Here is a 24,816-nt window from a genome sequence, read left to right on the forward strand (position 1 = left end):
AGATGACGAAACATTCATGTTTCTGTTTTTACCCGATATTTTGGATTTCATTTTCTCAGCTGAGTTGAACGCTTTGCGTTAAAGTAAAGGCTACCGTTGTGGGACATTTCTACATAGGGATACTACAGATCATTTAACTTTATTCCTGTAAGATTGCCTGCTCTGAATGTGGTTTCTACCTTGTGCATACGAGTTGACAAAATGTCCAACGCACTGAATTCCATTTATTCGGTAAACTGTGATTTATCTCAGTAAGAGGTAATTAAGTGACCTGCCATTGCAGATCACTGGATAATTTCTGAAATGCCACATATACTGTATATCTTAAAACGTATGACAGGGGACCGAATTGAGCTAGACTCAAATGTAAAAACGTCCGATTTAAATGGGTAGGCAATTTGCTCTAGTATATCACTAAAATTTGTATCTAACATCTGACAAGCTAGTTAGTTCCACTGCTCTCGCGGGTTCATCGACAGTTAATACTGAAACTTCACTCAGAGCAGCTCTTCGGACAGCAGTGAGCTATCTTTCACGCTGTCCGATTCGTCAGATGACATGGAGAGGAAAAAGAAACATTAGTCAAGGAGCTGTCGGCCCACAAAAGAGAAGCAAGAGAAGACAAAGTGGGTTATAAGATGCACATTTAATATTTCCATTCATCCTGTTTGTCTGGCAGCACATTGATCTGCTATGTGTAATGCAAGTGTTAAAATGGTTATTGGGTGAAGTTAGTATTACTTGTTCCTTTTTTTTTTTAACACACTCTCTGCACTAGTCTTTCGAAAAAGCGCCGATTGGACCACCATCGCCCCAACAGCATCTATCGTGCTTGTGTTTAGCTGCCCCTGAAGTTTTTTTCTGCCTCCGAAAAAAGCGACGAGGACAAAGAAACGCGGACGTTGCCGCGCCGCAATTTATCCTGAGATGAAGGAAAAATTGACCCAACACAACAAAATGGAAAAATGTTCCCCACAGTCTGAGTCTGCAGTGAGAGTTACAGTAAGTCGAAGGTTGTAATCAGGACAGCACCAGCTGCAGCAAAGAACAGGACATTTAGTCAACCTACAGTAATAATTGTATTAACATTTTAATTGCATTGGTACATAAAAATAGCCACTGGGTTTGGGTAAAGAAATCCTGAGTTTCTTTTTTCTGATTGTACCTTCATTTCCAGTGCCTGCTAAGGCATTTGGATTGTTTAAAAATATGTATCCAGTAATGTTTTATGAGGGTGCACATTAATTTATTAATTTTATTAATTATTAGTGTATGTTTATTAAACAAATTATGTTTAATAAGTAATCAATCTGCAATAAAATATTCTATTAACATTCTCCAAACTGTCCATTAAGAAACCATTAGTGTCAAGTTACTGTAGATGAATGTCTCTTTCGTGATTAGTAAATAGCTATCAATGTGCGTAATGGGGAAGTGATCGAGTTAACATTGTTATCTTTATGTTCTGTTTGGTTTTTGATTTCTTTGGAAATGTTTGTACATTTGGTGCATTTCTCATAAACTAGCCATTTGGTTAAAGAAAAATAAATCATTTTTTTATTGCTTTTGTAAAAATTGTGTGGTAAAGTAATGAATTTGTTCATTCATTCAATGGAAACTTTTTTTTTATTCAGTTACAGCAATTTTCATGCAATACCTAGTTGTTTCAGCTACTTTAATATCATAATATTGTCAGTCACAGACATTTAATGTATTTTAAAGTCTTCATACTGTACATGTTTAGTTTTGTGTTATGTTTCAATAAAACATTGACCTTATTGGAAATGTGCCATTTTGTGGTTTGATATGAAACCTGAATCCTCTTTCTTGATTTTAGTTACACTAAACCTGCTATGTAGCTGTGATGTACCTGTGGCAGTATTTACAGCACTGGAATGAGGGTTTACGACAATGCTATGCTAGCTGAGTCCTATACAGTGCAAGAAAATAAGGACATTGCTGGAACGCACAGCCTGTCTAGTGGAGTGGGTGAGGTAATGTTATTCCATCAAAGGCTCTTTCAAAAATTCTGGCAAAGATCCCATTTTCAGAAACAATTATTAGTGTAATAACCTCACACAGAGAGAGAGTGTGTTACTGTGGACAGAATTGTGTCAGTGCAGTAGCCTCACACACAGAGAGAGAGAGTGTTACTGTGGACAGAATTGTGTCAGTGCAGTAACCTCACACAGAGACTGAGAGTGTTACTGTAGACAGTTGTGTGTCCCACTGGTACATGTTTTCTCAGAGCACAGTCACACAAAATCTCCCCCCCATGAGAACAGCTCTTGTCAACAATATTGCCAATTGGAATGAGGGTCATCTGTGTAACACCATCGGTAACTGTAACCATGATTGTCACAGTAGTGTGTTGGGGAGCAGCAGTATTCCCAGTTGTTGCTGTAATCAGTGTAGCACCAGTAATAGTCTTTAACATACTTGGCACACTGTTGATCGGGGCGACATGGGGTTCTCTTGACAGTAACAGTGGAGTACTGAGGGGAACAGGGGACATCTTTATAACCATTCCAGCACTGATAGTATGAGTCTTTCAGAGAGCACACACTAACACAACAGTAATCATTATTTTTCTCATCTGTAGTTGTGTAGCACCAGGAGTCACTATAGCCCTTATATCCACACTGATCAGACGCTGTGCAGAGATAACCACTGGCTGTGATAGTCTTGCTGGTGCCCTGGATGTCTGTGGTCAGAGAACATGTTGCAACTCCTCCATCAGACCTGGCCACCTCCCTGTACACAGCACTGGGGGCAGTGAGCACACAAGCCAGTTTGTCTTCCCTGTACAGTGGGGACATAGTGTTGAACCATTCCTTCAAACTCCCAAAATGATGGTCGTAGCCTCCACTTCGGAGGAGAAGATTTTGTTTCTTCAAGTGCTCGCTCTGCATGATCTCTTGTGTTTCCTTGTCAAGCTTGGCCCTCTTGCTCTCTGGGACCATTTGGGAATAATCATCTGTGATCTGGGCTTTAAAAGAATCAATGACTGCAGCCTTTATCAAACTCAATATACGATCCCTGTTTTTGGAATCACCAAAGCACTCATCAGCAAAGAGCTGGATAGTTTCATATTTTCCATACAGATCTTGGAGTCTACCATTCAGTTCTGGCACCAACAAGGGCTCAAGCTGTGATTCTTCTTGGTTTTCACCCAGAAAAGCAAACGAAAATTTTCTCTTCTTATCTGCATGGTCACAGCACACAGCTGTCCAGACGTGACTGGGCACAGACACTCTGTCGTAGTCCCGGGTCCTGTCTCCCTCCTCGTCTTCATGTTGAACAGGGATTTTCCTGTTCTGGTTCGGAACTGTGCCGGTGATCAGGTATGGGAAGCCTCCAAAATTGATGCACTCTTTCTGCAGCTGATCCTTCAGCGCCTTCTCCAGTTTGTACCAGCGCACCCTGTTGAAGCAGGGGTCCATGGGAGCAGCGTTGGTGAGGGTGAAGGTGGCCGTACGGCCCTGGTCACACTGGAAAAGAAAGGGGTTCAAGTGGCCGCGGTCGTAGGACGTGTCCTGGTAGTCTTCGTTGATGGCTTGGGTCGATTTGAGATCAGCGATGCTCAAGCCTGACTTCGCCTCGGTTGTCATCTGTGGCTCTTTGTCCAAGCTGAAAACCTGGGGGAAGGAAGGATTATGGGAAATTGAATGGGGAATCAAAGTTAAAGAAAGAGAGATGTGACAATCCTCTGGATCCCCAAATTGATGACACAATGAAGAGTTGATTTTAGGACAACAGCAGACTGTGATGGAGTCTCAGGTGAGAGGATGAACCGAATTGATCTAACGCTTCATCAACAGTTGCATCAAGTCAGCACTTGGATGTTTGTACAGTATGTTTCATATCTATACATGGCAAGGAGAAAGTAAAGAAAGTAGGGAGACTATAAGTGGCTCTGTGGTAAAGGTGAGGCTTTTTTTATCTTTTCACTACTGACCAATGCACCACAAGTGCCCCTGGCAGTCATTTTGGCCAGCCAATCACGTACCGCGGTACGCCACGGTGGTTTGTGGGTAGATGCGTGCAGTACAGGTTTGTACTGCGAACTTTGAATGGCTGCATCTGTATAGCGCTTTTCTGGACACTCCACCCAAAGCTCTTTACAGGTAATGGGGATCCCCTCCACCAGCACCAGTGTGCAGCCCCACCTGGATGATGCTCCAGTCTGCTCACACACACCAGCTCTCAGTGGGGAGGAGAACAGAGTGATAAAACCAGTTCAGAGAGGGGGGTTATTAGGAGGCCATGACTGGTAAAGGCCAAAGGGAAATTTGGCCAGGACCCTGGGGTTACACCCTTACTCTTTTCGAGAAACACCCTGGGATTTTTAATGACCACAGAGACTCAGGACCTTGGTTTTACATCTCATCCAAAGGACGGTGCCGTTTAACGGTATAGTATCCCTGTCACTATACTGGGGCATTAAGACCCACATAGACCACATAGGCCCCACTAACACCTCTTCCAGAAGCAACCTTGGTTTTTCCCAGGAGTCTCCCCTCCAGGTACTGACCAGACTCACACCTGCTGAGCTTCAGTGGGCTGACAGGGGGTGAATTGCAGGGTGACATGGCTGCTGGCCTAAAGGTTAAGATTAAAGGGCTGGTTTGATCCCAACAGCAGGCGACTCTTCCCTGAGAGAGTTAGATCACGTCATGTTCTGTATCCACACCTCATCCCCTCCACAAACCCTGAACAAGGACATCCAATGCTCGGCTCTACACTAGCTGCCCCAGGTTACCTGCGGCTCCACAAACCAGGTCTGTCTGCGGGCCGGCTGGGTGCTGCAGGACTTCGTGTCGAGTCTGTAGGCGGACCAGAGGGGAATCCTGCTCCCCGTGTCGTACTTGGTGGGAAGTATGAAGTGAAGCCGTCAAGCGACTGGCAGATATCCCTGTATTCCTGCTGGTCACACAAGTTATGGCTATTCATATAAAAAGAGATGTGTTTCAGGGTATCCAAATACAGGCTAGAGAGATAAGTGTTCCCAATTAGCTATTTTTAAGAAACCATGCAGAGATTGAGAAGGCAATTAAGTGTATAAAGGTTTTTTCCTCTGTTTCTGGTCCTTCTCTAAATTAAAAAAAAAATGTGAACTGATGGCTCTTGGGAATTGTGATGTCTCATCCATATGTAATATTCCTGTTAAAGATGTAGTTGAATATCTTGGTATTAAGATTTCCAAAAATCCAAAAATTAGAAATGATCTAAACTTTTCTCCAAATACGCATTCATTTGAGAAAAAACTTGACTTATGGTTGTTAAGAGACCTTTCTTTAAATGGTTGAATACTTTTATTTAAATCTGAGGGCTTATCTAGATTCGTGTGTGCTTCGCTGGTTCTGGATGTACCACCTTCAATTATTAGGAAAATTGACTCTAAACTTTTCAAATTTATCTGGAGGAATAAACCCCATTATCTCTAATTGGGCAGGTTTGTGGCCAACCTGCCACTAGAGGACGTAATTGGCCTTTAATCGATACAGTGGCTGAATATTAGTAAGTTAATTAGTTAATAAATGAAGGTTTTAAAGAGTGCGTTTCCTGCATGGTTATGATCAGTTTTGTTTGTGATGTAAAGGGTCTGACACAGTTGGTACTTAGGATTGCAATGATTAACGGTGGTTTTCACAACTTAAAGAATAAAGAATAATAATTCCTGCACTGTGCTTCTGGGTTCGTAACGTGCTCGTGCCCCTCAGCCCCCTGTCATAGAGTGGAAATACATGAGTGGACATGTACATATCTTATAGGAAGACAACAGAGTTTGGCATCACCGAGGAACAGGATTTATTGAGAGGCAAACTACAAGGCTCCCCGCCACCCCACATGAAAAGTGCAGAATCACTCCAAGGAAACAGGTACACAGCTGACAGTCACTGGTGGAAAATACAATGTATATGAAATTGTTAAACTAGAGGTCATTGGAGAAGCCATTTCTGAGAATGTCCGGCCACCACGCACACATTTGTTGATATTACGATCAGTTCAGCTGGGGTGTCGGTTCTTTTTGTTTTCTGTATGAAGAATCATCTCAATTCACTATTAGTGAGTTATTGAAGTAACCTCACGCAGACAGGAAGAGTGTAACTGTAGACAGAATTGTGTTAGTGCATTAATCTCACACAAAGAGTAAATTTGACTGTAGACAGAATTGTGTTAGTGCATTAATCTCACACAGATAGTAAATATGACTGTAGACAGAATTGTGTTAGTGTATTAATCTCACAGAAAGTAAATTTGACTGTAGACAGAATTGTGTTAGTGCATTAATCTCACACAAAGAATAAAAATGACTGTAGACAGAATTCTTAGTGCATTAATCTCACACAAAGAGTAAATATGACTGTAGACAGAATTCTTAGTGCATTAATCTCACACAGAGAGTAAATATGACTGTAGACAGAATTGTTAGTGCATTAATCTCACACAGAGAGTAAATATGACTGTAGACAGAATTGGGTTAGTGCATTAATCTCACAGAAAGAGTAAATTTGACTGTAGACAGAATTGTGTTAGTGCATTCATCTCACACAAAGAGTAAATATGACTGTAGACAGAATTGTTAGTGCATTAATCTCACACAGAGAGTAAATATGACTGCAGACAGAATTGTGTTAGTGCATAAAACTCACACAGAGAGTAAATATGACTGTAGACAGAATTGTGTTACTGCATTAGTCTCACACAAAGAGTAAATTTGACTGTATGTGTCAGTGCAGTAACTTCACAAACAGAGAGAGAGAGAGTGTTACTGTAGACAGAATTGTGTCAGTGCAGTAACCTCTCCCTCCATTAGAAAAGCTTGTTAACATTGTTGCCAATTGGAATGAGCGTCATCTGTGTAACACCATCGGTAACCGTAACCATGATTGTCACAGTAGTGTGTTGGGGAGCAGCAGAATTCCCAGTTGTTGTTGTAATCAGTGTAGCACCAGTAATAGGCTTGACCATACTTGGCACACTGTTGATCGGGGCGACATGGGGTTCCCTTGGCAGTAACAGTGGAGTACTGAGGGGAACAGGCAACATATCCATAACCATTCCAACACTGATAGTGTGAGTCTTTCAGAGAGCACTCACCAACACAACAGTAATAATAACCTTGCTTTGTGTTGCACCAGGAGTAACTATTGTTCTTATATCCACACTGATCAGACGCTGTGCAGGGATAACCACTGGCTGTGATAGTCTTGCTGGTGCCCTGGATGTCTGTGGTCAGAGAGCATGTTGCACCTCCTCCATCAGACCTGGCCACCTCCCTGTACACAGCACTGGGGGCAGTGAGCACACAAGCCAGTTTGTCTTCCCTGTACAGTGTGGACATAGTGTTGAACCATTCCCTCAAACTGTCAAAACGATAGTAGTATCCCTCACTAAGGAGGATAAGATTTTGTTCCTTCAAGTGCTTGCTCTGCATGATCCCTTGTTTGTCCTTGTCAAGCTTGGCCCTCTTGGTCTCTCGGATGATTTGGGAATCATCATCTGTGATCTGGGCTTTAAAAGAATCAAGCACTTTACTCCTGACTGATGCCAGTATATTTCCACTTTTTTCAGAATCGCCATTGCAGTCATCAGCAAAGAGTTTGATACTTCTGGATCTTCCATACAGACCTGGGAGTCTGAGATTCAGCTCTGCCACTGACAAGGTCTCCAGCTGTGATTCCTCTTGATTTTTACCCAGAAAAGCAAACGAAAATGTTCTGTTCTTCTCTGCATGGTCACAGCACACAGCTGTCCAGACGTGACTGGGCACAGACACTCTGTCGTAGTCCCGGGTCCTGTCTCCCTCCTCGTCTTCATGTTGAACAGGGATTTTCCTGTTCTGGCTCGGAACTGTACCGGTGATCAGGTATGGGTCACCTTCAATATCGTTGCACTCTTTCTGCAGCTGATCCTTCAGCGCCTTCTCCAGTTTGTACCAGCGCACCCTGATGAAGCAGGGTCCATGGGAGCAGCGTTGGTGAGGGTGAAGGTGGCCGTACGGCCCTGGTCGCACTGGAAAAGAAAGGGGTTCAAGTGGCCGCGGTCGTAGGACGTGTCCTGGTAGTCTTCGTTGATGGCTTGGGTCGATTTGAGATCAGCGATGCTCAAGTCTGAATTTGCTTCGCTTGTCATCTGTGGCTCTTTGTCACTGCTGAAAACCTGGGGGAGGAAGAGTTATGAGAAACAAAACTTATAACATAACATAACATTTGTCTTTAGTAAATGAAACAGGGATGGGACAATCATTCAAAGCCCTGAAGGAACGAGACAAGGGCAAGTTGATTTTAGGACAACAGCTGACTGTGATGGAGTCTTGGGAGAGAGGATTGACCAAATTAATCTACTGCTTCATCAGCAGTTGCATCAAGTCAGCAATATCACTTCCTGCTAAAGGACGTGACTGAGTGTGCCACAAGATCTGGTGCCTCTTCTTCACGATAAAAGAAACAAGTGGACGCTCTCTGATCTGCATCTTGTTTAGGGACCTGAGGTGAACTGTCTTGCAGCGTTAGATGTGGTATTATAAAGATTTGCTCAGTAGTGTTTGAGGAATCTGGATTTATGCGTTTTATATCTATCAGAAACAAGAGGAAAGTAAAGAGACAGTAAGTGACTCTGTTGTACAGGTAAGGCCAGACAACTGCAGGGCTGGTTTGATCCCTTGTACGCTATCTCATCCCTTCCAGAAATCCTGCGCAACTACACTAGCTGCCCCAGGTTACCTGCGGCTCCACAAACCAGGTCTGTCTGCGGGTCGGCTGGGTTCTGCAGGACTTCGTGTTGAGTTGGTAGGCGGACCAGAGTGGAATCCTGCTCCCCGTGTCGTACTTGGTGGCGAAGTATGAACTGAAGCCGTCAAGCGACTGGCAGATATCCCTGTCTGTGTCAGATGTGAACCACTCGGGAGTCGTCTTATGGTAGAAGAACTCCTTGCAGTTGCTGAAGCCCGGATCCACCTTGGACCCAGCCTGGTCCGGCCGGGCACAGAGACAGACCAGGGCGAGGAGGAGGCTGGAGGGGGACATGCTGGTGGCGGCGGCTCTGTCTCTCTGCATGAGGACCCGCTGGAAGAGCAGGACACAGATCAGATTGACAGGTCGCTGTGTGTCCCGGTGATCCCTACCACTGTCACCCTTCTGAACCTGCTGAAGAGAAGACCTGCGAATCCCCTGTGAGCCAGATCATGAACCGCCAGCGAGGGGAAAGTTACTGTTCGACCTAATCCGGTGCAGTGGCTGTCCACGTTCATAGTGTGAGGAAGAAGTGGCGAGAAAGTCATCTGAGAAGCTCATCAGCTGCACTGAGCTATGAGAAATTACTTACTGTATAACTGTTGAATCATTGCTCCCCAACCATGTATTAATAAAGCAACTTATTACTGTAATAGATTACTTTCATGAGTAACCGTCCCCACACTGGGTAGAGCACAATAAATCAGATCAGAGGATACTGATAGTGAAAACATGCAGTGATACCAGGCCTCTGTACAAGATAATAATTCAGAAAGATAATTCATGTACGTCAGTATTACAGCACACTAATGTTGAGGGATTCCTATCAGTATTACAGAATATAAACAGTATTACAGTATACTAATGTGAGGTATTAATGTTAGAGTTACAGTACAGTAACAGTGTTACAGTATATTAATGTGAGTTATTCATGTCAGTGTTACAGTATATTAATGTGCGGTATTCCTGTCAGTATTACAGTATATTACCAGTATTACAGTATATTAATGTGAGATATTCCTATCAGTGTTACAGTATAAACGTTTAAGGTTTCCCAAATGTAAGTCCGATACAAACATTCCTTTGTTCCATGATCCATTAAAGCTGTCAACGCAAATGTCAAAGATAAACACAATTTTGACTCTTACAACCCACTTGAGTGCAATATGTTTTGTGATGTGTTAATAATGTTACATGTTGTTATGTGTTATACTGTACATGTGCAATAGAATAATGTACAAGGTTTTTCTTTTTTTTGTAATACTAAAATGTTTTTCTCCTCCCTTTTTGTTTTGGCATTCTATTCTATTTAAATGTACATGAGTGCTGGGTGTCCATAAGCATTTTCCCTCAGGGGACAATACAAATTTCATCTTAACTTATTAATGTGAGGTATTCATGTCAGAGTTACAGTATACTAATATGAGGTATTCATGTGAGTGTTACAGTACAGTAACAGTATTACAGTATATTAATGTGAGGTATTCATGTTAGTGTTACAGTATACGAACAGTATTACAGTATATTAATGTGAGGTATTCCTGTCAGTATTACAGTATATTGATGTGAGATATTATTGTTACTGTTACAGTATATTAACAGAATTACAGTATATTAATGTGAGGTATTCATGTCAGTATTACAGTATATTGATGTGGGATATTAATGTTACTGTTACAGTATATTAACAGAATTACAGCATATTAATGTGAGGTATTCAGGTAAGTGTTACAGTACACTGTATATTACCAGCATAAAAAAAATAATGTGAGTTATTTGTGTCTGTACAATGATAGCTTATAGTGGTGATAAAATTGTCTTACCTCTATCTTCCTGAGTTTCTCTTTCCCACAGTGAAATTCGAACAGCTTTCTCTTACAGGTCACTTGTTCCAAAGCTCTCTGGAAGTGAATGTGAAGGAGGCGAGAGAGCAGACCTGATTCAACTCCCCACCCCAGACACAGAAAGTCCCCCAGACAATACAGATTGACACGGATTTCCCAGAACCCAACTGTTTATGTTCACTGCCCTGCGTGAGGGTGCCAATTCTTGCGCAACACACAATACTTGGACAAACCTGACTTATTTTTCCTGTGTGTCACCAAAATGTGTAAAATGGACTCACAGTGCACACAAAATACTTGACACACTCCATTGTTATAACATCTGTATGTTTTCTGTAACGATCACGGTACAGAAGGTACCTACATACAGTTTGTTCACAGTCACTGTACCAACACCAGATTGTCCTGACAGTAAGTGTGATATTTTATCACAGGCGTGTGGGTGAATACAGAGCCCTTGTGACGCTCAAGGCAGAAGAACTCAGCCGCATGAGGTGATTAAACTGGAAACATGAGTAGAAACTGTACTCAAAAAAATTCTGCAATTTCCCTCACGGGGTCAATAAAGTATCTATCTATTAGAAAGGCTTGTTCTCTAGCTCCTGTTCGGAATAACTGACCTCTGCACTGAGGCCACTGGAATAGTGACAAATATGGCTGAGCTGTGCAAACATTTCTGAGCTGTGCAAACATTGTCATGGTCCCAGCTGTGTGATTAAAGATTAAAAAAGGTCAAAGACACTGTGATAATATTAACTTAACCTTCATTAAGCTTGTTTTGCAGATATTGATATTGCAGTCTTCATTTATTTTAGAATTCAGTCACTAAAACTACAGTGTGTATTTAGATACTTTTACTTCACCCCTAATAAGTCTGTCACCCTGTGGGCAGGACACAAGAACTCAGCATGATCACATACAGATACTCTCATCACAGGCCTCTTCCCCTTCCTTCATCAAGATCTGTGCTGGGCTGCTCCAGAGAGGCCTTGTCTGGAGGAATAAGACTCAAGGAGGTGATCTTGATTGAACCTCGAGTATTCTTGGAATTTTCTCACTGGGAAGGAGAGGAGTAACAGATTTTTCATGGAGAATCCTGGCAGGAATCTTCTCGTTTGCCAGTGAACGATCCCTCCATCCATCTTGGAACACCTTCATCCAGTAAAGGGTTTGCAGGCACCACTCCTGGCAGGCACCAGGCACAAGGCAGGGTACACCCTGGGAGGGATGCCAGTCCACCACAGGGCAGGGGCAGACACAGACACACACATTCACACCAGGGTCAATTTTCCCAGAAGCCAATGAACGCACCAGTAAGTCTTTGGACTGTGGAGTACAGTGGAGCACCTGGAGGAAACCCACATGAACACAGGATGAACATACAAACTCCACACAGACAGCACACAAGGACCGGAACTGAACCCAGGGCCCCAGCGCTGTGAGGCAGCAATGCCCACCACTGTGCCACAATGGCACCCACCTAATGTCATGACTATTGTCCCCCCTCCTTAAGGGTGCTCCAGCCCTTTCACTAAAGACTTTATTCTGTGCACCTGTTTCCCAATTCCCAGCCCACCTTAAAAGCCAGGCGCTGACGCTCATCCGGGCTCTGCATCTGATTTCCATATCGTGCGAGTCCGGGACCAGGAAGCGCCTGGTCCCGTTAAGGTTTTAACCTCGGTTCCCGTTCCTGTTCCCCGTCCGCCGGTTCCGACCCGGCCTTCGTGGTTTTTAATTCCTTCCTCTGATGGATCTCCTGGTTTTGGACTTACCCTTGCGTTTTGGATTTTCCCTAAGGACTACTCTTTGGGATTGTTCGCCTCGGCCACACCTCCCCCGTGCACCAGCGCACCTTGGACACGCCCCCCTGTCTTCAGCCCCGTTTTCCTGCATGACGTTTCCCCAGTGTTTCCCCACTTCGTCGGACTGTGTCGTCCGCATAGGGTCCGGAAAGAACTGTTCATTACACCTAATTAGTGTTTGCCTTCCATTAACATTGCAAGTAATACAGTATATTAATGTGAGGTATTAGAGGAGTAAGATCCTTGAGTCTTACTCCTCCAGACAAGGCCTCTCTGGAGCAGCCCAGCACAGATCTTGATGAAGGAAGGGGAAGAGGCCTGTGATGAGAGTATCTGTATGTGATCATGCTGAGTTCTTGTGTCCTGCCCACAGGGTGACAGACTTATTAGGGGTGAAGTAAAAGTATCTAAATACACACTGTAGTTTTAGTGACTGAATTCTAAAATAAATGAAGACTGCAATATCAATACCTGTACCTTCTCACCTTCTGTACCGAGATTGTTACAGAAAACATACAGATGTTATAACAATGGAGTGTGTCAAGTATTCTGTGTGCACTGTGAGTCCATTTTGCACATTTTGCTGACAAACAGGAAAAAAAAGTCAGGTTTGTCCAAGTATTGTGTGTTGTGCAAGAATTGGCACCCTCACGCAGGGCAGTGAACATAAACAGTTGGGTTCTGGGAAATCCGTGTCAATCTGTATTGTCTGGGGGACTTTCTGTGTCTGGGGTGGGGAGTTGAATCAGGTCTGCTCTCTCTCCTCCTTCACATTCACTTCCAGAGAGCTTTGGAACAAAGTGACCTGTAAGAGAAAGCTGTTCGAATTTCACTGAAGGAAAGAGAAACTCAGGAGGAAAGAGGTAAGACAATTTCAAACATCTCAGGATGAACATACAAACTCCACATAGACAGCACACAAGGACCAGAACTGAACCCAGGGCCCCAGCGCTGTGAGGCAGCAATGCCCACCACTGTGCCACAATGGCACCCACCTAATTAGTGATAGGCCTTCCATTAACATTGCAAGTAAACCAGTCAGTGAAAGACCCTGTCAGGGATGAAGACAAGGCCAAGGAACCAGCTGAACAAACCTTTTCTTCTCCCGGCAAAGGTGACAGCAATCAGAGCTGAGAATAAATGCCAGGAGGACTGTAATCCCCAAATGGTCTGCTTTCTTTCCCTCAAATCAATAAAAACTTTTGTACCATGTGACATAACTGCCAATGGAACGTCTTTTCAAAATATTACAGAAACGCAACAACCAAAGTTCTAGATTTGAGCCAAACATTTTATTTCTTGGAACAATGCACAGAAGAAAAGGAAATATAGCCCCAATTGTACCCCACCTCTCCCAGCCCATCATCCCCACCATCAAGGTGACCCCCCTATTGTTGGTACCCAACAATAGTGGTACCCCAGACAATCGGAGGAGTCCAAGCCCCTCTGCTCAGCCGCAGAAGGAGGAGATACAGAGATACAAGGAAAGCAGAAGGGTTTTATTCTAATTCCTGCCCAAATCCACCACCACAGTGTCCCTGCACCCCCACACAGCTGGTCCGGAAACAACACCGTGTGCAGTTCACTGAGGTAACAGTCCACCAGAAAGCCCATACTTACCACTTCTACTGTAAAAAGAGCTTTGTCTTTATTACAGCAACTTTGTCAAGCTGGAGTCTTCTTCTCCAGCCTCCACTGACACAGCTTGAGATCAAAGGTCAGGGAAGGCAGGTCATTGAATGCAGGTTGAGCCTCAGGCCTGGCTCAGCAGCTCTCCTCCTGCTTCTGTGCTGAAGGAAAGCGCAGCAGGCGAAGAAGGTACAGGAACGTACAGGAACGTACAGGAACGTACGGCAAAGGCAGATCTCCAAATCTCTGATCCTAAAAACTAGGGAAAGGGAATGTCCGAAATTGTGACCATTCTTGTTGTCTCAATAAAGCTTCAACCAGCATCTCCATACCTAATGGGACCAATAAAGAGGGCAGCTCACTAACTCTGATTTTGGTTGCTTGAGGTGTTTCTGGTTGCGAGTTTCAATTTCTGCTTGAATAAAGTCTTTCCGAGAGAAAGATTTAAGTAGTAGATACTGTAGATGGGTAGAATCACACAAAATCTGGGGAGAGAAGGAGTTTGTCCATTAGCCACAGCTGTCCTGGCTAATGAACGCCTAAAGACAAGCCGCAGCTGTGGGGGCCCTTAAAGACACACTGAGTACCTCCCCGGAGGGACGAGCAGATCCCCGCAAGGGGAGAATCTTCCAGTGACAGGCCCACAGGGGACTCTCCGGTGGGGAGAGAGCGTCAAGGCCGTTGGTTTTTTGTTTTCATTTTCTTTTCTTTTCAGCGTGTCCCGCGGTGTACCTCCACGGGGGCAGGCTGACCTTTTCTCCCACTGTCCTGCCATGAACCTTTGGGTTGATAGGGTAAGACCAGCCTGGGCGCTTCTATGCCCCCTGAAACAGGGGCGGTCCAGTCTGCACCTGTCTTTTTCCTTTTAAATTGTTTTTTCCCTTTCTTGTGTTTTTTGTGGTTTCTGCTAGCCTCACGCTGGTACCTCCGCCCCCTCAGAAGGGGCATTGACTTTTACTGGCGTTCGCCGCGGCTCCTCCCACTCTCGCACTGCCACACCGCCAAGCGCCTGCGGACAAGTTCCAACATAGACTTACAGCAGCGCGATCTACACTAGCGCTCTGGACGCACCAGGGGAAACTGTTTCTCTGTTTCTCTGGTGATTTTTCAAGCTGCTTGACTGGCTAAAACTCTTCCCGCACTGGCTGCAGCTGAACGGCTTCTCACCAGTGTGGACTCGCCGGTGCTCTTTCAAGTGGACGGCACAGCTGAAGCTCTTCCCAGACTGTGGGCAGCTGTGAACTCACTGGTGCCGCTTGAGGTCGTTCGAGTAAACAAAGCTCTTCCCACCCTGACCGCAGTCACAGGGCCGCTCCCCCGTGTGGATCCGCTCGTGGCCCTTCGGGACCCCGGAGTGGCCGAAGCTCTTCCCACACTCCCCGCGGGTGTGCAGCCGCTCCCCCTTGTGGACGCGCCGGTGCTTCTTCGAGCTGCTCGAGCCCCGCCCGCACTCACCGCGGGTGAAGGGCCGCTCGCCGATGTGGGTCCGCCGGTGCTCTCTCAAGGTGCAGCTGAAGCTCCTGCTGCACAGGCTGCAGCCGTAGGGCCGATCGCCCGCGTGGGTCTGCCGGTGCTTCTTCAAACTGCTCACGTGCGAAAAGCTCTTCCCGCACCGACTGCAGCTGAACGGTCTCTCCCCGGTGTGAATCTGCTGGTGCTCCTTCAGGCTGCTGGAGCGAGTGAACCTCTTCCCACACTGACTGCAGCTGAACGGCCTCTCATTCCGCGTATTAATCCTCACCGAGTCGGTCTTCCTCCCTCTCAGGCCCTGCTGCAGCTCGGTCTCCTCTTTAATATACAATTTCTTGTATTAGCAATTTGTCTCTCAAAGATCCCTAATCGTTTGAGAAAACGAAACGAACACCCTTCAGAAAGCTAAGCTTTTACTCGAAGGCATCCTATGCTGTTAGGACGCAGACTCCACCGCCGCTGACCCCAGGAGGAGCCGCCTGTTCCCGGTCTGCTCCTGCCGCCGACTCCTTCTCCAACAGCCGGGACCTCAGCGCTTCGGTCTCCTGCTTCACTCAGGCTGTTTCCACCTCCGGACGCGCCAATCCGCTGGCAAGCCGTGTGATTTCAAGCTCCGCCGATCTGCTCAGAGATGCCTCCGAAAGGCGGGCCAGTCGGTTCTGCAAAGCGACACCAGAATCTGACCCCAGAAGAGATCTGCAGCTTCGCCCCTCTGGGTTCGTAAATTAGAGACAGATTCCGACATCCCGAGTCTTTCCGACGCGATTCTGGTAGGACAGTGATCCGTCCCTGAAGCTGTGTCGTTGTCCTGAGCTTGCACCTTCGTCACGCAGGTGACGTCATTCTGCCTTGTCACAGCGGCAACTCAGGTCAACCACCACTCAGCTTTTTTTTTATTATTTTTATTTTTGCTTAACAGAATAACAAAAATCACAATACAAACAAGAGGACATATAACAGTTCAAGACAAAAAGATTGTCAGGGGTACATATTACTACATAAATTCAAGTTATGAAAAAAGATTGAACAAATTAAATAAAAATAATGTCCGCACCGCTTTCATATTTTTGCACTTCAAAATAGTCTCCAAATACCCCCTTACATCCATTTTAAAATGCTCAAACAAAGGGGTCTTCCCAGACCACCTCATTTTATGTATATAATAAAGTGCCATTATAATAATTAAATTGATTACAAACAAAATTTTTACATTGTTTTCGATGGGGATGAAACTTAACATAACATCTTTTTCATCAAAACAAATATCAATATTGGTTTCTTTTTTAATATAAGTTTACAACTTTTACCCTGGGACATGCTGAATAGTTTCAGGGTATTGGCACAAAAAACACATTTGTCATCTATATTATTTTTAAATTAAGAGTCTTAAGAGTCTTAACTGGGTAAATTCGATGAATTCTTTTTTATGAAACCTCCTTAACCTTATCGGTTATACAATATTTATTGGGCATCATCCAAATATTTTTCCAGTCAATGCGTTTTCCAAATGAGGAATTCCAATATATTGTAACCGCAAGTACATTATCATTTTTCAACAGGGATCTGTCCCGATTGTAGTCCCGATTGTAGTCCCTCCTCCTTAAGGGCGTTCCGGCTCTTTCACTTCGGACCTGATTTTGTGCACCTGCCCCTTGTTCTAGACTCCTGCCAGCCCACCTTAAAAGCCAGGCGCTGATGTTAATCCGGGCTCTGCTCTGGTTTCCGCACCAGGCGAGTCCGGGACCTGGAAGCGCCTGGTCCCGTTAAGGTTTTATTTTCTGTTCCCGTTTCCCCTGCTGGTTCCGACCCGGTTCCTGTTTTTAATCTCCTGTTTTGGATGGATCACCCGGCCATGGACTTTTCCCCTGTTTTTGGATTCTCCTTTGAAATTCTCCCTGGATCGTTTGCCTCGGCCACACCTCCCCCAAACACCAGTGCACCAAGGACACGCCCCCTGTCTTCATCCCCGTATCCTGCATGACTTTTCCCCCCGTATTTCCTTCACTTTTCCTTGGATTGTGTCGTCCGCATAGGGTCCGGAAAGAACTGTATCGTTACAGGATCCCAAAAAATTGGTTATTCCATCCACAATTCAAAATGTCCTTTCCTTGTAGTCTAATGTGAGCTGTAAATTCTTCCAACGTTTCTAAAGACTACTATTACAATTCCTTAAAAGAGTTAATATTTCCCCAGAAATCACATTAATTACAGTGAAATACTGATTTAAATGAATAGAAATATTGTATCTATTAACAAACTCGGTGTAACTATATATTTCACCACCAGCATTGATTAATTGTTTAATCCAAATTATACCATTCTTGACCCAATTTTAAAAAAATAAGGTTTTATGTCTAATTTTTATATATCTGTTGTTCCAAATAGTAAATCTATAAGGGGAGAAGTTATGTTCATACATAAGTGACCACGTTAGAAGTACTTGTTTATGAAAACTAGCAAGTTTCAAGGGGATTTCTCCAATGTCAAAGTTACACTTCAGTAAAAACTCTATACCCCCTACTTCTTGAAATATCAAATTGGGGATTATATGCCATATACTTTGCTTATTTTTGAAATAGTTTTGTATCCATTTAATCTTAAAAGTAGCACTAGATGTCCTAAAATCTAAAACATTTAAGCCCCCTCCTGCCTGTGGACAACAATTAATCTCTTTTTTAAGATAATGGGGTTTATTCCTCCAGATAAATTTGAAAAGTTTAGAGTCACTTTTCCTAATAATTGAAGGTGGTACATCCAGAACCAGCAAAGCACACACGAATCTAGATAAGCCCTCAGATTTAGACAAAAGTATTCGACCATTTAAAGAAAGGTCTCCTAACAACCATAAGTCAAGTTTTTTTCTCAAATGAATGCATAATTGGAGAAAAGTTTAGATCATTTCTAATTTTTGGATTTTTGGAAATCTTAGTACCAAGATATTCAACTACATCTTTAACAGGAATATTACATATGGATGAGACATCACAATTCCCAAGAGCCATCAGTTCACATTTTTTTTAATTTAGAGAAGGACCAGAAACAGAGGAAAAAACCTTTATACACTTAATTGCCTTCTCAATCTCTGCATAGTTTCTTAAAAATAGCGTTGTGTCATCAGCTAATTGGGAGCACTTTATCTCTCTAGCCTGTATTTGAATACCCTGAAACACATATCTTTGTATATGAATAGCCATAACTTGTGTGACCAGCAGGAATAAAAATGGGTTTATGGGACATCGTCATCGAATTCCTCTACCAATTCTAAATCTATGAGAGGTTCCATGAGCCAATTTAACAGAGCTGTTACCCTGATTGTACAAAGTTCTAACTACCTTCTGAAAATACTCACCAAAGCCAAACAAAATTGAGAGTTTCAAAAATAAAAGATTGTTCAATTGTGTCAAAAGCCTTATAAAAATCCACAAATAGAATAAAGCTATCCTGACTTATAAGTTCACCCTAGTCTATAATGTCCAACGCCAATTGAATATTGTTACATATATGTCTTCCTTTCATAAAACCTGATTGTGACTCATCAATAATTGAGTCAAGGCCTGTTTTCAGTCTCTCTGCTAAAACAGACGCTAGAATCATTATTAATTAAAGTGATAGGTCGCCAATTGTCTGTCAACAAATGATCTTTATCTGGTTTTGGAATTATGGTTATTAAGCCCTGAGTCATTGAGCTTGGTAAAACTCCCTTGTCAATTGATTCCTTAAACACCAGAAGAAGAAATTCAGCCAAATCAAAAGGTTTTATAAAATTCAGTGGTAAGGCCATCATTACCAGGAGATTTGTTAACCTTGAGCTTACTAATAACTTTCTTAAAAAATGGATATCTCTTCATCACAGATGACTTTAAACCCTTCATCTATAGTTTTAAAGTCTTCTTTTAATGAATTAGGAAAATCACACATTTTATCCATAGAACATGCCTTACTAGTATATAACTTACAATAAAAATCTGATACATATCTTGAAATTGCTACAGGATTTTGAGTTTCACAGCCATCTATATTAAGTTTACTAAGTGATGTATAATCTCCATTCTTTTTTTCCAAATTATAAAAGTGTTTTGAGTTTTTTTCACCTTCCTCCAGCCATCGTTTTCTGGATCTAACAAAAGCTCCTTTTGCTTTTTCTATGTAAAGTTCATCCAGCTCAGCTTGCAGTCCAACTAATTTACAAGTATCTGCTTGATTGGTATTGCTGTCATCAGTAAGATCACAAAGTGCCTTAATAACGTCCTCTTCCTTTTAATATTTTATTAGAACGTACAGCTTCTTTACTTCTTTTTATGGCAATTAATCTTATCTTATTCCCAGTTTGGGCTATATGAATTTGTTAATTGAGCTCGCCTCCAATGTGTTTGTGTAATTTCCTTAATTTCCATTTTAAAGCTGTCATTTTCCAAAATCCTATTATTAAGTTTTGTGTGATTGCAAAGTAAAAGTCTTTTAACCTTCATCCAGAACTACATTGTTTCAACATAAAAGACCCCCCCCCACCCCCACCCAAACCTCAACCTTATTCTTGGTAACCCGCGAAGTTTAAAAAGGTTACGAGGGAGAGGTCACGAAGGAGCAATGAGAAGTACACTATTCCTTGTACCAGTTATAGTTTAATGTCATTCATATAACATTCAGAAGAATAACTCATACAGGTGACTATGCTACAGGACAAATGCACTATTGACAAAGCAGTTTGAATCAACAAATCTAACACAATAAAACCTTCAGTTCTGGTTGGATTTACTGAAGCAGATTCGGGAGGACTGAAACGTCTCTGGTGATTACGTGGAAGAAACATTAGATAAGATTTTGCCTTCTCAAAATAATAGAAGTATATATCTTTCACCATATCTTTTGTAACGCTTACGGCCACCAACGAGCGTGTAAGAGCCGGCTTACCAGAGCGGTGACGTCACCGCCCTTCCCTGTGATAGCAGGGCCCACAGCCGCTGGGCTGGGGGGGAGATCTCTCTTTAGCTCACCAGGCTGGGTCCCTGTTGAGTGACGCCGGAGGCCCGGGTTCGAGGCCCCGACGGTGGGGGGGCCGACCTGATGCAGGCAGCAGGCGAGGGCGCCCACGTGAACCCCGTAGCGTTGCACTTTTAATTTGGTGCATTTACGTGATTTCTATTTGATTCATTGCAACGGCATTTACTGAACCCCAACGGATCTTCAACAATTCTGGTTTCCTTATATCGCCTTGGAACTTTGACGACAGATGAGAGATGATCAGCCCTTCCCCCCCTTGGCAGATCAGATCACAACCTTGCCCTGTTTACACCACTATACGAGCCTATTGTCCAGCGCTAACCTGCGACCATGAGGACTGAGAGGAGATGGTCTCAGGAGGCTATGGAGGATCTACGTGGTGCTCTGGAAGTTACCGACTGGGATGTGCTGTGCGAGCCACATGGGGACGACAGACAGCATGGCGAACCGTGTCACTGACTACATTAACGTCTGTGTAGACAACACCATCCCCACCAAAGACGTACACTGCTTTCCCAATAACAAACCCTGGATCACCAGCGACCTGAAGGCTCTTCTGAATGACAAGAAGAGAGCCTTTAGGAGGGGGGACAGGGAGGAGGTCAGGCGTGTACAGAGGGAACTAAAGCAGAAGTTAAGAGAGAGCAAGGACGCCTACAGGAGGAAGGTAGAGGACAAGCTGCAAAGGAATAGGGTGAGGGATGTATGGAGCAGCATGAGAGAGATCACTGGTTTCAAACAGGCTGGAGGTGTAACAGAGGGGAACCTGGAGATGGCCAACGGGCTGAACCAGTCCTTTAACAGGTTTGATTCGGGGCCCTCTGTGGCTCAACACCCATCCCCCCACAGCCACACGCTCCCTAAGCCCTCACAGCTGCAACTGCCCAACACCTCCTCCATCCCCCCACAATCATGGCCGCCTACAGCTACGACCCCCAACAGCTACTCACCCCGCCATCCCCTGCAGCTGCCATTCTCCAACACCTCCACCATTAACACCTGCAGCACCTACAGCGCTCTGAGCACCATCCCCCAGGCCAGGCTGACCATCATGGCTGACCAGGTGAAGAAGGAGCTGAAGAGGCTGCACCAGGGTAAGGCCACAGGACCAGACAACGTCTGTCCCAGAGTTCTGAGGGCCTGTGCTGATCAGCTGAGTGAAGTGCTCCAGCGACTGTTCAACCTGAGCCTGCGCTTGGAGAGAATCCCTGTGCTCTGGAAGACATCATGCCTGGTTCCGGTACCAAAGAAAGGGCGCCCCTCTGTCCTCAACGACTACAGACCACTTGCACTGACTTCTCACGTCATGAAGACACTGGAGAGGCTGGTCTTATCCCACCTGAGACCCCCGGTTAGCTCATCACTGGACACCCTACAGTTCGCCTACCAGCCCAGTGTTGGTGTGGAGGATGCGATCATCTACATGCTGCAAGGGGCCTACTCACACCTGGACAGGGCTGGCAACACCGTAAGGATCATGTTTTTTTACTTCTCCAGTGCCTTCAATACCATCCAGCCCTTACTACTAAGGAGGAAGCTGGAGGAGATGCAAGTTGATGCCTCCATGATCTCATGGATCACTGACTACCTGACAGGCAGACCACAGTCTGTGAGACTGCAGAACTGTGTGTCTGAACAGGTAGTGAGTAACACAGGGGTTCCTCAGGGGACGGTTCTTTCTCCATTACTCTTCACTCTCTATACTTCGGACTTTAAGTACAACTCAAAGTCATGCCACCTGCAGAAGTTCTCAGATGACTCTGCAATTGTGGGATGTATCAAGGGTGGGCAGGAGGAGGAGTACAGATTAACAGCTTTGTGGAGTGGTGTGGGGAAACATGGCAAAGACTAAGGAGTTGGTGATAGACTTCAGGAGGAAGAGGGTCCAACCTACTTCTGTCTGCATCCATGGGAGTGGCACGGAGATAGTTGATTCACACAAGTACCTGGGAGTGCACATCGACGATAGACTGGAATGGACTAAGAACACTGAGGCCATCTACATGGTCAGAGCCGACTTTACTTCTTGAGGAGGCTCAGGTCCTTTAACATATGTAGTAAGATTCTACATATGTTCTATCAGTCTGTTGTAGCGAGTACTAATTTCTACGCGGTGGTGTGCTGGGGCTTTGGGACTAGAGCAGGGGATGCCAACAGGTTGAACAAGCTCATCAAAGAGCAAGTTCTGTCATTGGGTTTGACTGGACCCCCTGGAGGTAGTGGCTGAGAAGAGAATGGTGTCCAAATTAATGACCATCATGGACAACGTCTCCCATCCCCTTTATGACATTCTTGTGAGAATGAAGAGCACGTTCAGCAATAGGCTGATCCATCCACGGTGCGACAGGCAGCGCTACAGGAGGTCATTCTTGCCTTCTGCCATAAGACTTTACAACTCGTCCACTGTGTGTCTGGGGAGGGCAACACTGACCTGTTTTGGGACTAAACCTGAATCCTCTGTTTACAGCTGGTTTTCTGTTTACAACTGGTGTGCAATATATGCTTGTGGATAATGTGCAATATATTTATACTGTGCAATAGATCTTCTTGTGTACTGTACACTCTGGTTTGTTTTTGTATATTCTGTACTGTGTGCAATTCTCTATACTACATTTTATTGCACTTCTCACTGCCTGTGCTTACTGTATTGTACTGTTGTATTATTGTATTGTTACATTACACTATACTGTGTTGACTGTGCTTGGCTGTTGTTGCACTGCAATTTCCCTCAGGTGATTAATAAAGTATGTATCTAGTGTTTTTAGCGTTTGTTAGCTTCAATGCTGCTTCTGAAAGTGGGCTGTCGGTGATGGAGTTTCTGACTCATACGAGCAAATAGCAGGAAAAGGCATCAGAAAAGATTTTCCTGATCTCAGTCTGGAAATATCTTTTGAATTCTTTCCGTAATGATCCGTCCAGCAAGCAGTCTCATGCCTTATTAGACAAGACATTGATTCCAAAAGGACAAATTCCAGTTCTTTTTGGATGCGAGCTGGAATCGGAGGAAAAACAAACGTCGATCCTGGGGAAGTGTGTAAGTCTGGCAGAAGAGCATGTAGGACCGTGGTGTTAGAGCAGGTCTGTGGCAGACACACGGCGACGTGGATCTACGCTGGCGCTCCGAGCCCGCTAGGTGCAGCTGAGTGGCCGCTCGCCCGCGTGAACCCGCCGGTGCCCTCGTAAACCGCTAACATGTCTGAAGCTCCTCCCGCACTCGTCGCAGCTGTAGGGTCGGTTCCCTGCGTGAACCTGCTGGTGCTTCTTCAGGGTGATGAGCTGAGCGAAGCTCTTCCCGCACCGGGCGCAGGTGTAGGGCCGCTCCCCGGTGTGCGCGCGCAGGTGAATCCTCAAGCCCAAGCGGCTGAAGCTCTTCCCGCACTGAGGGCAGCCGTAGGGCCGCTCGCCGGTGTGGGTCCTGCGGTGCTTCTTCAGGTCGCCCGAGTAGCTGAACCTCCTGCCACACTCGTCGCAGCCGAAGGGCCGCTCCCCCGTGTGGACGTGCTGGTGCGCCTTCAAGCTGCTCGGGCGGCTGAAGCTCCTGCCGCACTCGTCACAGCTGAAGGGCTTCTCGCCCGTGTGGCTCTGCTGGTGCCGCCGCAGGTGGCTGGAGCAGCTGAAGGTCCTGCCGCACTGGGGGCAACTGTGACCCGCCAAGGGCCCCCCCGCCGCGCCGTCGCCCGTCTGGCCGGCGGGTCTCCCCCCCGGGTGGGTCCGCTGGTGCCGCCGCAGGCTGCTGGAGCAGGCGAAGCTCCTGCCGCAGTCGCCGCAGCCGTAGGGCCGCTCGCCGGTGTGGACGCGCTGGTGCTTCTTCAGGTTGCAGAGCTGAACGAAGCTCCTGCCGCAGTCGCCGCAGCTGTAGGGCCGCTCGCCCGTGTGGATCCGCAGGTGCTTTTTTAAGCTGCTCGAACAAATGAACGTCTTTCCACAGTGGACGCATTTGAACGGTCTCTCGCCTGCGTGAGTCTGCTGGCGGTTTGGCGAATTGTTGGAGAGACTACAGCTCCCGCCACACTGATTACGGCAGGAATGAAGAGCACGTTCAGCAATAGACTGATTCATCCGCGGTGCGACAGGCAGCGCTACAGGAGGTCATTCTTGCCTTCTGCCATAAGACTTTACAACTCATCCACCTTGCGTCTGGCAGAGGCAACATTGACAGTGACCTGTTTCTGGACTGAACAGTAAACTGCTACATCTGTTCTTTTTCTTTTCCCGTTTACAAGCGGTTTTGTGCAATATATGCCAGGGACCCGTGCAATACATTTATATTTATATTTATATCTATATTTACATCTATATATTCATATGTGCAATACGATGTTTCTGCATACT

The 24,816-nt window shown here is 45.0% G+C and overlaps 4 protein-coding genes across 8 annotated transcripts in view; 1 reads left to right on the forward strand and 3 right to left on the reverse strand.

Annotated features, from left to right (window-relative positions):
• Positions 1-627: 627 nt before the first annotated feature.
• On the reverse strand, positions 628-4,998 carry LOC148660451 (uncharacterized). Its single transcript, XM_088634339.1, has 2 exons — positions 4,763-4,998; positions 628-3,638 (listed from the first exon to the last, which is right to left on the reverse strand). The coding sequence occupies exon 2, from the start codon at positions 3,609-3,611 to the stop codon at positions 2,292-2,294; it is 1,320 nt and encodes a 439-aa protein (XP_088490465.1). The 5' UTR covers positions 3,612-3,638; positions 4,763-4,998; the 3' UTR covers positions 628-2,291.
• A 789-nt stretch (positions 4,999-5,787) lies between these two features.
• On the reverse strand, positions 5,788-10,909 carry LOC148660452 (endonuclease domain-containing 1 protein-like). 4 transcript variants are annotated; one of them, XM_088634342.1, is made up of 3 exons: positions 10,562-10,909; positions 8,730-9,149; positions 5,788-8,166 (listed from the first exon to the last, which is right to left on the reverse strand). In XM_088634342.1, the coding sequence occupies exons 2-3, from the start codon at positions 9,060-9,062 to the stop codon at positions 7,921-7,923; spliced, it is 579 nt and encodes a 192-aa protein (XP_088490468.1). In that variant the 5' UTR covers positions 9,063-9,149; positions 10,562-10,909; the 3' UTR covers positions 5,788-7,920. The 4 variants fall into 4 exon arrangements, with proteins under 4 accessions (XP_088490468.1, XP_088490467.1, XP_088490470.1 ...); XM_088634341.1 differs by having other exon boundaries at positions 8,730-9,152; XM_088634344.1 differs by having other exon boundaries at positions 8,730-9,165.
• Positions 10,910-13,081: 2,172 nt separating this feature from the next.
• Positions 13,082-24,816, forward strand: part of LOC148660453 (uncharacterized) — a 37,351-nt gene continuing 25,616 nt past the window's right edge. The window contains exon 1 of one of the 2 annotated variants that reach the window (XM_088637907.1): positions 13,082-13,247. The gene's annotated coding sequence lies outside the window, so the exon portion shown is untranslated. The remainder of the gene's footprint in view (positions 13,248-24,816) is intronic. The other variant, XM_088637905.1, reaches the window with a different exon arrangement.
• On the reverse strand, positions 14,927-24,543 carry LOC148660454 (uncharacterized). The gene is made up of 4 exons (XM_088638164.1): positions 23,633-24,543; positions 15,310-15,728; positions 15,085-15,255; positions 14,927-15,003 (listed from the first exon to the last, which is right to left on the reverse strand). The coding sequence occupies exons 1-4, from the start codon at positions 24,541-24,543 to the stop codon at positions 14,927-14,929; spliced, it is 1,578 nt and encodes a 525-aa protein (XP_088494290.1).

Source organism: Lepisosteus platostomus, chromosome 6 (assembly GCF_059453375.1).
Source record: "Lepisosteus platostomus isolate fLepPlt1 chromosome 6, fLepPlt1.hap1, whole genome shotgun sequence".
In the NCBI taxonomy this organism is placed as follows: domain Eukaryota; kingdom Metazoa; phylum Chordata; class Actinopteri; order Semionotiformes; family Lepisosteidae; genus Lepisosteus; species Lepisosteus platostomus.